We start from the raw sequence: 14,587 nt of genomic DNA on the forward strand, positions 1-14,587 counted from the left end.
GAATGATTTCCGGGTGCGCAAAGTAAGCATTGTCTTAAATAACTTTATTGATAAATTGATGAGACATTATTCGGAAAATCTCTCGAGGGCTGCATTAATTTCCTTAGATGCCTGGCACCATATTCCAATCTTGGCTGTGTTTTTATCTCAAACCTCATACTAAATATACTGGTATTACAAACTCAGCTAAAATCTTTAAACTGAACGTAAATACACTGGTATTACAAACTCGGCTAAAATCTTTAAACTTTCACAAGGATCAGTTGTAGCTACATAAACTCTAAGAATGCGGTTAGCTGTCGTGAACCAACGTGTTTGTGCCATCTTCCCAGGAATTTTCTCTGAACTTTGAGAACATATTCCATCTCCAATTACTGCTTAGGATAGTTTGGACAAATACTATTGATCTGAACTTAGATCATTTTCATTTACAAGAGGCAGGACAACTTCTATGGTGCTAAATTTAATAACAGGCATTTTTTCGTAATTGGGAAGAAGGGATCCAATCGGCTCAGAATATGAATAGAGACCTTTTGTGTGGTCATCTAGTTTTTGCAGCAAAGATCGCAAGGGAAGTTCATTAACGTGCAACGGGAATGCACACCACTGTAATGGTTTATTTACTCGCATCTCTATAATTCGTATGATTCCACCTTACAGTCCGTATTTACATTTGAACAGTCACATCCCATAACACCTAATTTGCTTAGATCTATATTATGGCTTTGTAAGTAATCTAATATTCCTTCGACAATATTTATGACACGAGACTGGCTAAGAGCCAAGCACCCAAAATATAAACTAACGGGTCCTTCAATTAAAGCTATATGGTCTTCAGTTTTCATAATTCGTCTCGCCTTTCCGAAGACCATGGTTTGATCTTTCCTTTCATCAAAGTATAGCTCTTCAGTATTGACTTGTTTAAATGTTTATTCCCACGCTGGATTTGACGTCTGTTTCCCTTAACTCCTCTCCGAATTTTATTTTTGTTGATGACCAGTACTGTATTATATTTAAAGATTTAGTTTAGATCTTCTTAAACGGCAATTAAAAGCTTAAGTATTTTTTCCTGTCTACTGTATTATCTTTCTTTTGCTTAATAACACAGACAACAGAAGCTTTTTTAATAGCCCCAAACATTTTTTTAACAAAATAAAAATTCGGTTAATTACTTTCTAAATCTTTCCAAATTTGGTATAGGATTATATAAATACTAGTTCCATCTTTTAGCAACTAGCCTTGTAGAAAAATCGAAAAAAAGTTTTTTCGGCCCGGCCTAGTAGGTATCCCTGTTTTTTGTATAATTGGTACCATCCATTTATGAGATTATTAGGTGGTTTTAGACTTTTGGTACACTCTGTAACATTTATATCCAATAGTATCAACACCAACATGGTCGTAATTCTTAACGCGTATTTAACGCTACCGTTTAAATTGTTGTTTAGTCACAACCAGAATTTGATTATAAAATTGCAGAGACCAAATTGATATCATAAAAACATAATATATATGCAGTTGTTCGTTAACTTGAATATTTATAGCACAAAAATGTAAGTCCTAACTTTACAATTGAAATTTTAATACTAGTCCTGCTTTTATACCGTAATAATTATCCAACATATATTTTACATTTATACAGACACCTACTTCATATTTGAAATTATAATATGTAGCTACTTATTGTGTGTATTATGTGAGTCCCAACAATTTATTTTTTGGATTAAATATTAACAATTTATATTACAGGGAGGTAAAATTCCTTGTATTATCATTCTTGGTAATATCAAACCTAAGGGAAGCATTTTGCGCACCAGCAGACGAAAGTTTTGTTGTATCAACAACAGAACAACCAAACAACAGATCCACGGTAAGGAAGGTATTTGTATTACATAAAATAATACATATTAAGACGAAAAAAACGAATTAAGTTTTATTTATATAGCATTTAGACCTGGATCCCGCGTACTAAAAAAAGTTGATTAATAACAAGCTGAAAATTTGTTAGTAGCTTAACGGTATCTAGTCGGACAAACTTTGATGTATGGGAACACTGAAACAGGGGAAGTTTTATTTGTGGAACAGGTTAAAAATTTTAGTCCAGGGTAATAAGGATTTTCTTGGGACACTCAAAGATCCAGGTAGCTGACTACTTTTTTAGTTATTGTAGACCTATAGGAAGAAAACCTACCTGTTTCCTGCCTAGAGTTCGCGTCCGTTTTTTAATTATTAACAATTTAGTACAAAATACGCGATTTTTTCGATTTTTTGCACCTCACTTTTTTTTTTTTTTTTTTTTTATTAATGGCTTTGACATAGCCAATTAGCCAGACTATTTGTTTTTTTTTTGTATGGTATTACAATAACAATTTTAAGTTAATATCTAAGCCTACTTATTATCTAAATTTACAGGTTGTTATAATATATTAATGAATACATTTTTCAATTTTGTGTGATATTTTTACAATTTTTAATTTTATTATCTAAGCCTATTTAAAATTTAAATTTACAGGACGTTACATATTCGTAAAGACATTTTAACGTCTGCTTATTTTTTGGAAAAAGAATTTCGTTTAAATTGACAGGTAAAGGACAATTTAGATCAATTAACTTTTCATACATCACTTTAATATTTTGTCTGTACTGTCCACACTCCAATATTAGGTGCTGTAGATCTCCCATTCCACCACAGGCGCAATATGGGTTATCACTAAAGACTGGATTATATGCAAAATGCATATGCATATATATGCTGCATATTTCTCATGTTTTTCATAAATGCATATGCCTTGCATATTTGGAGATTTAAGAGCATATAAATGCATATTTTGATGGGAATTTACTCTACCCCATTTAAAAATAAGGTATATATTAGTAACATCAACATCCATTAAAATAAAATGTGAAAGTAAATATTTTGCTGTTAAGCTCCTTTGTTGTTGTACCCATAAACATAATGGGCGTTATTTATAGCTGCAGGTATCATTATCCGGATATTTAAGATTTATAGACTTCTCAGAATTTACAAATTACCTAAGTAAATACCGATTATATTTTGAATAACATTACAAATATTACCTGTACTTTCTGCTGGTGTCGGCCAACTATGAATTATTCTGGGAAAACCAACCAAAACGAAATTTTAAGGCAGCGTTGCCAATTTAGCTTATTTTATGCTAGATTTGGCATATTTTTGTGTTGTTTAGCTTATTTATTTCTTGTTTAGCATATAGCATATTTTCTAGCATATTAAATAATATAAAAATTATTTAGTAAAAATCGAAAATCTTCTAATTCAGAACAAATTTTTATGTTGGCCTTACAATTACTAAAACAACTTAGGAACTCTCTCACAGGAACTTGAAACTGATATCAGTGAGTCAAATCTGATTCCTAACAAAAAATGTTTAACCATTCACACATACACACCTACATCAGCAAATCCCTTCGCCTTCAATAATGTTTATATTAGTACTTATGTCTGTGGACCATGAGATTACTATTAACTACAGGATCATGTTTCAGCATTTTTTAAAACAAATAATTTATCTGTACTGGGGGATTTTTTACTATAGGGATTTTTTATTAGTTGATAATGGAATACCTACTGTTGAACTGATCATTCCATCATTCTTGTGAGGTTTGGCAAATACTATATTGGTCGAGTTGGCAACACTGTTTTAAGGGTAGGATAGATTATTTTATTTTATGAATGGTTAGTCTTAAATCAATCGCCGATTATTCAACTTTTGTGATTGCAAGTTATTGACTATACTGTGTAAAAAAATCATTTTATTATTATTGTGAAAATGCCTAAAGTAGCAAGGGAAAAATCAAGTCTTCTCAGAAGTTGGATTGGAAGTAACAATCATCTAAAAGTTATCGACAGTGAAAGTATGTTTTGCACCATTTGTGATAAAAAGGTAAGTTCTCCACTTCAATAGATTTTTAAACTTATCAAACTTCTTTGCACATCTATGTGTCTGTCTATTCTAAAATGACAAACCGTCCCATTTCTTCAAAAACTGTTTTTTAAAGTTCGCAACGGTTTGGCTTATACAGAGCGAGGTGTTGAGAGTGGCCCACCCTGTATACTACGGTACACTGACTGTACTTTATTGTTTGACGATTTCAATTTCACTTTGAGAAATAAAAAAAAATTGGGGGAGGTTTAAAAAGTTTGATCATTTTAATGTAGGTATCTATTTACGAAAACATCTAAAACATCATTATCATTATATTCCAGATTCCATGTCAAAAGAAATTCCAAGTAGTTCAACACATAAAAACTTCACTTCACCAAACTAAGCTATCAAAAAATGATAATAAACCTCGCCAGCAGATTCTACAGAACAGTTTGCAGATTCAGAATACGTCAGTTGGGCAAGAAACCTTTGCAAAGGATTTATGCCATTTTTTTTTGAACTGCAATATCCCTCTGCACAAGTTAGAACATAAATCGTGTCAAAACTTTTTAAAAACTTATTGCAAGATTAAAGATAAACCAGCTCAAATACCAAGTTCTTCAACTCTTCGGAAAAAATATGTCAGTGCATGTTACAAAGATGTGATGACGAGTATTAAAAATCAGTTAAAAGCCGATTATCTTTGGATTTCCGTCGACGAAACAACGGATACAAAGGGTCGACAAATTGCGAATCTAATTGTTGGAGTTCTTAACGACTCTGGCGATTTTAAAAACTCATACTTAATTAGTGTAAAATGTTTGGAAAAAACAAACTATGCTACAATAGCTAGATTTGTTAACGAATCCCTAACAAATTTTTTTTTACCTGATCAAGTACCATTTGAAAAAATATTATTAATGCTTAGTGATGCCGCCTCATATATGATGAAAGCTGCATCCAATCTTAAAATCTTTTTCCCTAATTTAATTCACTGTACATGTTTGGCGCACGGCCTAAACAGAGTTGCAGAGAAAGTTAGAATTGAATTTCCCAATGTAAACACCTTAATAAATAATGTAAAAAAAGTATTTCTGAAAGCACCACTACGTGTACAGGTATATAGGGAGATGCTTCCCGATATTCCTTTACCACCAGAACCAGTATTAACCAGATGGGGAACTTGGCTTAAAAGTGCTATATTTTTATCTGAACACTACGACGACATCAAAAGCGTTATTTCAAGTTTTGATCCGACTTGTACCGCTATTGATAACTGTCAAAATATTTTTAAAGAAAAGTCTATTAAAAATCAATTGTTGTATATAAAATCGAATTTCGATATCATTGAAAGTTCAATTACAAAATTAGAGGCTCAAAATTTATGTCTTCACAATAGTATGTCTATTGTTGATTCGGTTAAACAGAAAATAACAAATCTGAATGGGGAAATTGGAGTAAAAATTAAAGATAAACTTGATGACGTTTTAAACAAAAATGAGGGTTTCACTTTATTGCGTTCAATAAATAATATAATCAATTTTGGAAACTTCGATGAAAATATTAATATGGATCCGTCTCTAATAGCAAAGTTTAAATATGCCCCAATTACATCTTGTGACGTTGAGAGATCTTTTTCTGCCTATAAACAAATATTAACAGATAGAAGACATAATATTAGTTTAGAAAATATGAATCAATATATGATTATTTATTGTAACAATAAAAATATGTAAATTTGTTTTATTGTACTCTTTTTATAATATTAGTTTAGAAAATATGAATCAATATTGTAACAATAAAAATATGTACATTTATTTTATTGTACTCTTATTTATCTTGTGGTCAAAATAAAATATTTTGCCGTTTTATTTGTCACAAAACCTGAAGTTAAAAAAATATATTAAGAAATAATAATACAATTTGGTTTAAATTCAAACCTATTTATTTATTTTTATTATTTTTTATTTATTTATGTATTTAACGTAAACCATAAAATTATTCATATAAAAATAAGTGCATATATAAATGCATATTTGCATGTTAATTGTGCATATTCAGCTTGTTTTAAAATGCATATTGCATGCATATTTTAGACATTTTTTAGTGCATATTTTCCAGTCTCTAGTTATCACTGATACCTATGCTGTGTTTGTATGCTGGGGTGAGTGCGTGATTTGACCTCATTCTGTTTATTGTTTTTATAAATAGCCTATTTGATTCTTGTTTAAACCATCTCTCATTGGGAATTAGTGGTTGGCAATTTCTAAAATTTATTCCCGTTGTACTTTGGTTATATACACGTTGCCAATTTTGTTTGCAATGGTTTTTACTGATATTATCTATATCGGTTACTGGTAGAAGTATGTTGTTTATGTTTCGTTTGGTTAAAGCTGCAGATTTAGCTAATTTGTCGACTTCTTCATTTCCAAATATTCCAGAATGTCCTTTAACCCAACAAATAATAATTGAACTACCCGAGGAAGTAATATCATAATATAGACTCTTAATTTATATCTCAATGTGGTTTAGACTTTTTGTCTATTGGATAGAAGTGAGTTTGTCCACAATACTTCTATACCTCACTTAAAAGCTAAATAGTTGACATAAAATTACGAAATTAAATTTTTTATAACATTGAAAAACCTTCAAAATGCCGATTTTTGAAAGTTAAAAAATTGATTTGGTGCTATGCAAACTGAAAAATAAGTGAAAATCGTTATTTGTTGTCCAGAAAGCAACTGCGCATCCGCTAGGAAAAATATTCTAATTCGGATTTTTTGCACAATCTTACTCAAAAAGGACTCCTTTTAACAAATTTACATGTTGCCAGGACCAAAAGGTGGTCAAAAATTTTTTAAACGTTTTTTTTTTGTTTTTTTCCTAAAATTATTTTTGTTGCATGGAAAATAGTTTTTTTTAGGTTTTTTGGATCATTCCAAACAGAAAAGGTCTTTGGTGACTTTTCTCTAAAAATGATAGTTTTTGACATATAAGCGATTAAAAATTGAAAAATTGCGAAATCGGCCATTTTTAACCCTCAAAAACTATGTGAAAAACTTAAAATTTGAATGTTGCCAAGGTAGGTAGATATTCTTTAAACATCGATTCATGAAATCCCGAAGAGTTTTTTGCAATACAATATTCAAGCTCCTTTGTTTTCTAATTGATAATCAAGCGTGCGCGACACTATTTTCCACCGACAGTATGGTGCAAATGAAAGGAATAAATTCGTTATTTCGTAAACCGGCGAATTTATGGAAAAATCCCGAAACAGGTCGATTTGTATTTTTAAGTTATGATATTATGGAATATATGGTAAACTAGTGACGTCATCCATCTGGGCGTGATGACGTAATCGATGATTTTCTTAAATGAGAATAGGGGTCGTGTGCCAGCTCATTTGAAAGGTTCTTCAATTCTCTATTCAGTAATATAAACAGTTATATCATTATTTATACAGGGTGTCGTTCTACTTCTTTTTTTGTCAAATAATTTAATTTAATAAAAAATTTTTGGGCACCCTGTATAAATAATTATGTAAATGTTTCTATTACTGAATAGAGAATTGAAGAACCTTTCAGAAGAGCTACCGCACGACCCCTATTCTCATTTAAAAAAATAATCCATTACGTCATCACGCCCAGATGGATGACGTCACTAGTATACCATACATGCCACAATATCATAACTTAAAAATGCAAATCGACCTGTTTCGGTATTTTTCCTTAAATTCGCCGGTTTACGAAATAACGAATTTATTCCTTTCATTTGGACCATACTGTCGGTGGAAAATAGTGTCGCGCACGCTTGATTATCAATTAAAAAACAAAGGAGTTTTGAATATTGTATTGCAAAAAACTCTTCGGGATTTCATGAATCGATGTTTAGAGAATATCTACCTACCTTGGCAACATTCAAATTTTAAGTTTTCCACATAGTTTTTGAGGGTTAAAAATGGCCGATTTCGCAATTTTTCAATTTTTAATCGCTTATATGTCAAAAACTATAATTTTTAGAGAAAAGTCACTAAAAACCTTTTCTGTTTGGAATGATCCAGAAAATCTAAAAAAACTTTGTTCGATGCAAAAAAAAATATTTTGGGAAAAAACATAATTTTTGACCACCTTTTGGTCCTGGCAACATGCAAATTTGTTAAAAGGAGTCCTTTTTGAGTAAGATTGTGCAAAAAATCCGAATTAGAATATTTTTCCTAGCGGATGCGCAGTGGCTTTCTGGACTATACTAAAACTACCTCAGAACTTTAGTGTTTCGCCCAAAGTTGGGTATTGGAGTACTTAATAAATCTTTAAAATTTGAGACCGATCCATTAATTAGTGTAAGAGTTATTCTATTTGTTTATCCCAGAGACCTTTAATTTGCAATAACATAAGACAGAAAATAATGAAGATAGGGCAATTCTGAGTATGCCAAATGAAAGTAGAAGAGTAATAGTATCAAAATGTATTAAAAAAAGATAAAAAAATTAATCAATATAATCAAAACTCCTAATGCCAAATTTTTTAAATTTTGTAGTTTATAAACATTTAGAATAACTTTACAAATAATTGTCCGTAGAAACAATATTTTTATGTATTCGAAAAGCTAGTATTTTAGCACGAATTTTCAAATAAAAAAATTTAGCCAGGGTTCATTAGGGACAAAGTTGGCTATATGTTTTTTTTAATTCACAGCTAATTTGTTTATAATAATTAAGGATTACGTATTTTTTATGGGAAATAAGCCACAATTTTACTAAAAAATGAATTTATTAACGTTTCGTTAACATTAACAGTTAAATTTATAATTTATAAACATAATTTCGTTAAATTTATTAACAGATATCTCAATTACAAATCAAATCACAACATCAACGTTAAAAAGGGAATCATTAAATCCTTATATGACAGAGCCAAAATTACTTGTTCTAACGAAAATTCATTTTTAGAAGAAAAACAATTGTTAACATCTGTTTTATTAAAAAATGATTATCCTTTATCGTTTATAAATAAGGAATTGACAAGATTAGATCGAATGGAACAGAACAACTTAGAACGGGATCCTACAACATTCACAAGAAATAATACGAAGAAAATAACAATACCATATATAAAAGGACTATCCGAGAAACTTAAAACGATAGGAAATAAATTCAACATTTCAACAACATTCAAAACAACAAACACATTGAGATCTATTCTATCTAAAACTAAACCTAACAATGAACAAGAAAGAACAAAGAATTGCATTTATAGAATACCTTGTGAATGCGAACAATTTTATTTAGGTGAAACATCAAGACCATTAAACGTTAGAATAAGTGAACATCAGTCTTATATTAAAAACAGAGAATTTGATAGATCTCAGATATGTCAACACGCATGGGATAATGAACATAGAGTTCAGTGGAGAGATTCAAGTATAGTCCTGAAAGAATCAGATAGTAAAAAGAGAAAAATCAAAGAAGCGGCTCTAATTATGCTAAATGAAACCAATTGTGTCGCAAATTCCTCGGTAGAATGCAGTAGGATGTGGTTACCCATACTGAAAGAGGAAGTCAATAGAAAGAAAATACCACGATTAGTAAGTCAATAACATATCGAGTTAGTACAAATTTTATATTTTAGTATTACTTATTGTATATCTATGTAATATTAATATTATTTATAATTTAAACATATTAAAGTCGGAATTTGGTATTAGTTTTTTGAAGGTAGATTAAATGTAAGACCAAATACTTACGATGTCGGGATAGTATCACGAGGTTTTTTCCTGGTTTTCCCTCGTGATTTACTGTGGAATCTCTAACGCGAGAATTTTACTGTCATCGTTGCATTTGGTTGTCTTTTTAAAGACAGATCACATGCTATGATTTTTTGCGACATATTCTTGAGTTGGGATTGATTTCATGTAATCGAATGAACTATCTTTTAGTAAAGTCGTCCCAGGAACGCAACTCATAAATATTGGCGATATCATTTTAAAGTCTTCTACTTTAAAATGTATAATATACGTCTGAATTGCCAATATAAATGAGTCAGATTAAATAAAGTATTAGAAGAATTTTTTTTACTTAGCAACAACATGTTTGTTTTATTTTAATAGTATTTTGTATTTTGACAACGAAACCCGATTTGGGCTTCGAAACGTTAATAAATTAATTTTTTAGTAAAATTGTGGCTTATTTCCCATAAAAAATACGTAATTATAAAAATGCCACAAGGAAATAGCTTCAGAACAACAATAATTAAGGAATTTCATTAATGCCATTTTAAATAATGGGATTTGTATTTTTTGTTAAAAAACTTGCATAAACATTGTATCTTCACAGCACCCTCTACGATTTTTCAAAATTGTGGTTCAAACGGTTACTAGGGGGAACCTATGAATCTACCGAGTTAAAGTACCGAAAAAGCAATTTCAAACTAATACAATTTTCTGTATCTCCGGGATCAACTCAATGGATTTTCATCTTTCTTTTTTTAATTTGTTTGTAATTTCTAAGTACATTACAAATATGCAATTTGTTTATAAATTTATTAATTAATAATCAGTCTAATTTGTTTAAACAATTCTTGAAAAAATATTTTTTTACAAAAATCTGTTTTTTAAATCATAATATCATTAATGATCATACAAAAAGTTAAAGTTCACTTTAATAAATAAATTATTTTTATTAGATAATTATTTATTGAAGGTAATTTATTTATTAAAGTAGACATTAACTGTTTGGATGATTAATAATGATGAAAGTGTGATTAAAAACATGGATTTTTGGGAAAAAATTATTTTTTCAAAATTTGCTTAAACAAATTAAACTTTTTATTAATTAATAAATGTCAAATTGCAAATAGACAAATTACATATTTGTAATGTACAGAAAAATTACATACATATTAAAAAAAGAAAGATCAAAATATATTCAGTAGATCCCGAGATATAGAAAATGATAGTAGTTTTAAGTTGCCTTTTTTAGTTTTTGAACTCGTGCATTTGTCGGCTCCCAGCTCATCCTTCACTTACCACGACTAGTCACCAACTGAACAACATTTTTAAAAATTCGTGTAAAATACCAACTTTTCGAATATGTACAATGATTTTCCTACGGACAATATTTTTAAAGTTGTTCTAAATGTTTATACACTATTAAATTTCAAAAATTTGGCATTAGTATTTTTGACTATATTAGATAATTTTTTTATCTTTCTTTAGTACATTTTGATAGTATCACTTTTCTACTTTAATTTGACATACGCAGAATTGCCTTATCTTTATTATTTTCTGTCTTATGTTATTACAAAATAAAGGTCTCTGGGATAAACAAATAGAATAACTTTTAAATTAATTAATGGATCGGTTTCAAATTTTGAGGGTTTAAGTACCCCAATACACAACTTTGGGTAAAACACTAAAGTTCTAAAGTAGTTTTAGTAAAAGTTATTAACAAATAACGATTTTCATGTATTTTGCAGTTTGCGTAGCAACAAATTAACGTTTTAAATTTCAAAAATCGGCATTTTGAACGTTTTTCAATGTTCTAAAAAATTAAATTTTGTAGTTTTATGTCAACTGTTTAGCTTTTGAATAGGATGCAAAAAATCGAAAAAATCGCGATTTTTGCACTAAATTGTTAATAAATAAAAAAACGGACGTGAACTCTAGGAAGGAAACAGGTAGGTTTTCTTCCTATAGGTCTACAATCAGGCCCGACCAGAGGGGGGGCGGGGGGGGGCAAAATCCCCGGGGCCCGGGGCCCAAGGGGGCCCGGGCCCGGCCGTTAGCAAATTTTAAAAAATTCCTTTTATTAAAATATTTTACAACAGATTGAATTTGCTTGCGGTTTTAAGTATGAAATTATTATAAGGAACATTTGGAAAAGGCAATATGCAAGAAATTATTTCTTTGCATAAGTTACAATTAATAAAAATATATCGGGAATACATTGCGCGTGGGAGCCCCTGATCGGAAGCTCGCTCTATCGGCCACTGCCACACGATTCGCAGAAGCGCTGACCTTGGCGCGACGTCCGTTTGTTTACGAGTTTACGTCCTGACTCACTACCATTCCCATATACCCCCTTTGTCACAGGTTTCAATTGCAATTTTCGGCAGTTCGAGTTTAAATAGGACGTTGAACACAGCTTTGGTGTTATTCTGTTGTTTACATTATTTTCAAAGAAGACGTAAAAGAATATGAAATCCATGAACGATTTTTGGAGTTTTCCGACTGCAATGAAAAAACTGGAGAAGACATCGCAAATCTAATCAAAGAAGTTCTTAAAAAATATGACATATCCTTAGATGACTGTAGAGGACAGGGATTCGATACCGGCAGTAATATGAGTGGCAAGTATAAGGGTGTTCAGGCTCATATTTTAAAATCAAACCCTCTCTGGCTGTGTACTCACAATGTGGATGCCACAGTTTGAACTTATGTGGAGTATGCGCTGCTGAGAGTTGTACTGAAGCACAGACTTTCTTTGGTGTTGTTCAGAATCTGTACAATTTATTCAGTTGCAGCCCGAGAAGATGGGAGCTTCTGAAAGAGATAGTAGGATCTTCACTGCACTCATTGTCTGATACGAGGTGGAGTGCTAGAGTAGAATGTGTGAAACCAATAGCGGCACACATAGGCAAAATCAAGGAGGCAGTTTCATCATTGTTGAATCTTAACGTAACTGTTGAAACGAGAGCCACAATCAATGGGGTTTTAGAATATCTTAACACCTTCAAGTGCATCCTCATGGCGTCAATTTGGGTGAAAGTGTTGGTACCCATCAACTACAGAAGTCAACTACTTCAAACTATGGACGCTACTTTGGATGTTGAGAGTAGTAATATAGAGAGCCTAATTGATGATTTAAGTGCCTTAAGAAATAACTGGGACAAGATATTGTCTGAATGCAAACATGTTGCAAATGCTTATGGTATCGAACCGGAACTCTCCACTTCCCGTGCGAGAAAGAGGAAGACTTTTCACGATGAAACAGCTACAGAAGATGTAATGTTAAATTTATCCCCGGAAGAACACTTCAAAACAGAAGTTTTTTACACAATAATTGATGTTTTGGTGGCTAACCTGAAAACAAGGTTCACAGCGCTGAGAGAAATCGAAATGAAATTTTCATTTTTATGGAAGTATAAAGAAATGGACGAGAATACGATCTCAGAAAGTTGTGTAAGATTCGCCGAAGAGTACAATTCAGATGTAAGCAGGGATCTATTTGATGAAATGATTTACTTGAAAACTGTTAGTAAATCAAACATCTCAGATACGTCGCTGAAACCAGCAAAACTTTTGAACAAGCTCGTGTCCCTTAATGTGACAAATCTTTTCCCCAATGTGTGCATTGCTCTTCGCATATTCTGGTGCCTACCAGAATCCGTTGCTCAGGCCGAGAGATCATTTAGTGTTTTGAGCCGAATTAAGAATTGTTTAAGATCTACTATGGGTCAACAACGATTATCTGATTTGGGACTGTTAAGCATAGAGTCGAAACTTGCAAAAACTCTTGATTTCGACCACGTGATCCAAAACTTTGCGGATATGAAAGCAAGAAATTATGTTGTAACTAACAGTTCTATTGTAAATAATTAAAAACAAAGTTTAATTGTTAAAACTGTTTTAATTTTCTTCCTTCCTGTGTCAATAGCATGAGTGTTCACTAATACATATCCCAGTTTATGAGTTATCAGATTTTTGGGAATTTTCGTTCAACTGGGTTTGGGGGGGGCGGCCGGGTCTCATCCCCGGGGCCCGGCCTGGCTCTGGGCGGCCCTGTCTACAATAACTAAAAAAGTAGTCGGCTACCTGGATCTTTGAGTGTCCCGAACATGGTCTATTTCTAGCTTATTACCCCGAACTATTTGGAACTTCAGACTACGAAAACGTTCCGTGTATTTTGTCGGAGAGAACTTCCATTTCATTTGTTACCATTTCGTTAAAATTTCATGCAAAAATCAGACTGGTGTTTATCACCAACTGGGCATTTTAATGAGTGGAACACTGATTTAATAAAATTGTGTTTTGACTAGGAAAGCTTTGGAGTAGTTCTGATTTCTTTCATTATATATGGATTTTGCGCTGCTGAATCCGAATATGAGGTTTGTGGACAATATTTCTTGCCGGAACATTGAAAAAATCACGAAAAAAGTTAAAAATTTCAGCTTTTTTCGGCTTTTTTGCTCAAATCTCGAAAACTATTAAATTTTAGTAAATGGTCTGTTAACAGAAATTAAAGTACTTAAAATTATCCACAAATATCACTATTTACTTTTTTTTTTCAGACGAACCGTTCGGTCTAAAGTACAAGTTGAAAAATGCAAATTTTTAACGGTCTCGGCAAAACCCACTTTTTGCATCCCAAAACTTTATTTTTTATTAGAATGCTGTCATTTGATAAATTTCTCCTAGTTTTCTGTACAAATATAATTTATGTTAGTTTATAGGTATGGTATGTCTCTTGTGACAGCTTCCATGAGTCCATTCCGTCCTAAGACGCCGGGAATGTCTCTGCTTTTCCCTTAGAGCCACAGAAGATCAGGCACAGATGGAGTCACAGTTTCAGGATCTGTTATCTTGATTTCTGATAAACCTTGGGGTTTTGTCCTTTTAAAATAATAAAATCAGCGTTATCGTACACCTGCTGTGTAAAGCACGACAGGTCAAGCCGATCGCCTGCGAAT

At 31.6% G+C, this 14,587-nt stretch overlaps 1 protein-coding gene across 1 annotated transcript in view; it reads left to right on the forward strand.

Annotated features, from left to right (window-relative positions):
• The first annotated feature begins 1,436 nt into the window (after positions 1-1,436).
• The window catches only part of LOC126886680 (inter-alpha-trypsin inhibitor heavy chain H4-like), a 104,378-nt gene continuing 91,227 nt past the window's right edge, over positions 1,437-14,587 (forward strand). Inside the window, exons 1-2 of the mRNA XM_050653669.1 lie at positions 1,437-1,550; positions 1,747-1,867. Of these exons, the coding sequence (XP_050509626.1) occupies positions 1,510-1,550; positions 1,747-1,867 (162 nt within the window). The 5' untranslated portion in view covers positions 1,437-1,509. The remainder of the gene's footprint in view (positions 1,551-1,746; positions 1,868-14,587) is intronic.

The sequence above is a fragment of the Diabrotica virgifera genome, chromosome 6 (genome assembly GCF_917563875.1).
Source record: "Diabrotica virgifera virgifera chromosome 6, PGI_DIABVI_V3a".
Classification (NCBI taxonomy): Eukaryota; Metazoa; Arthropoda; class Insecta; order Coleoptera; family Chrysomelidae; genus Diabrotica; species Diabrotica virgifera.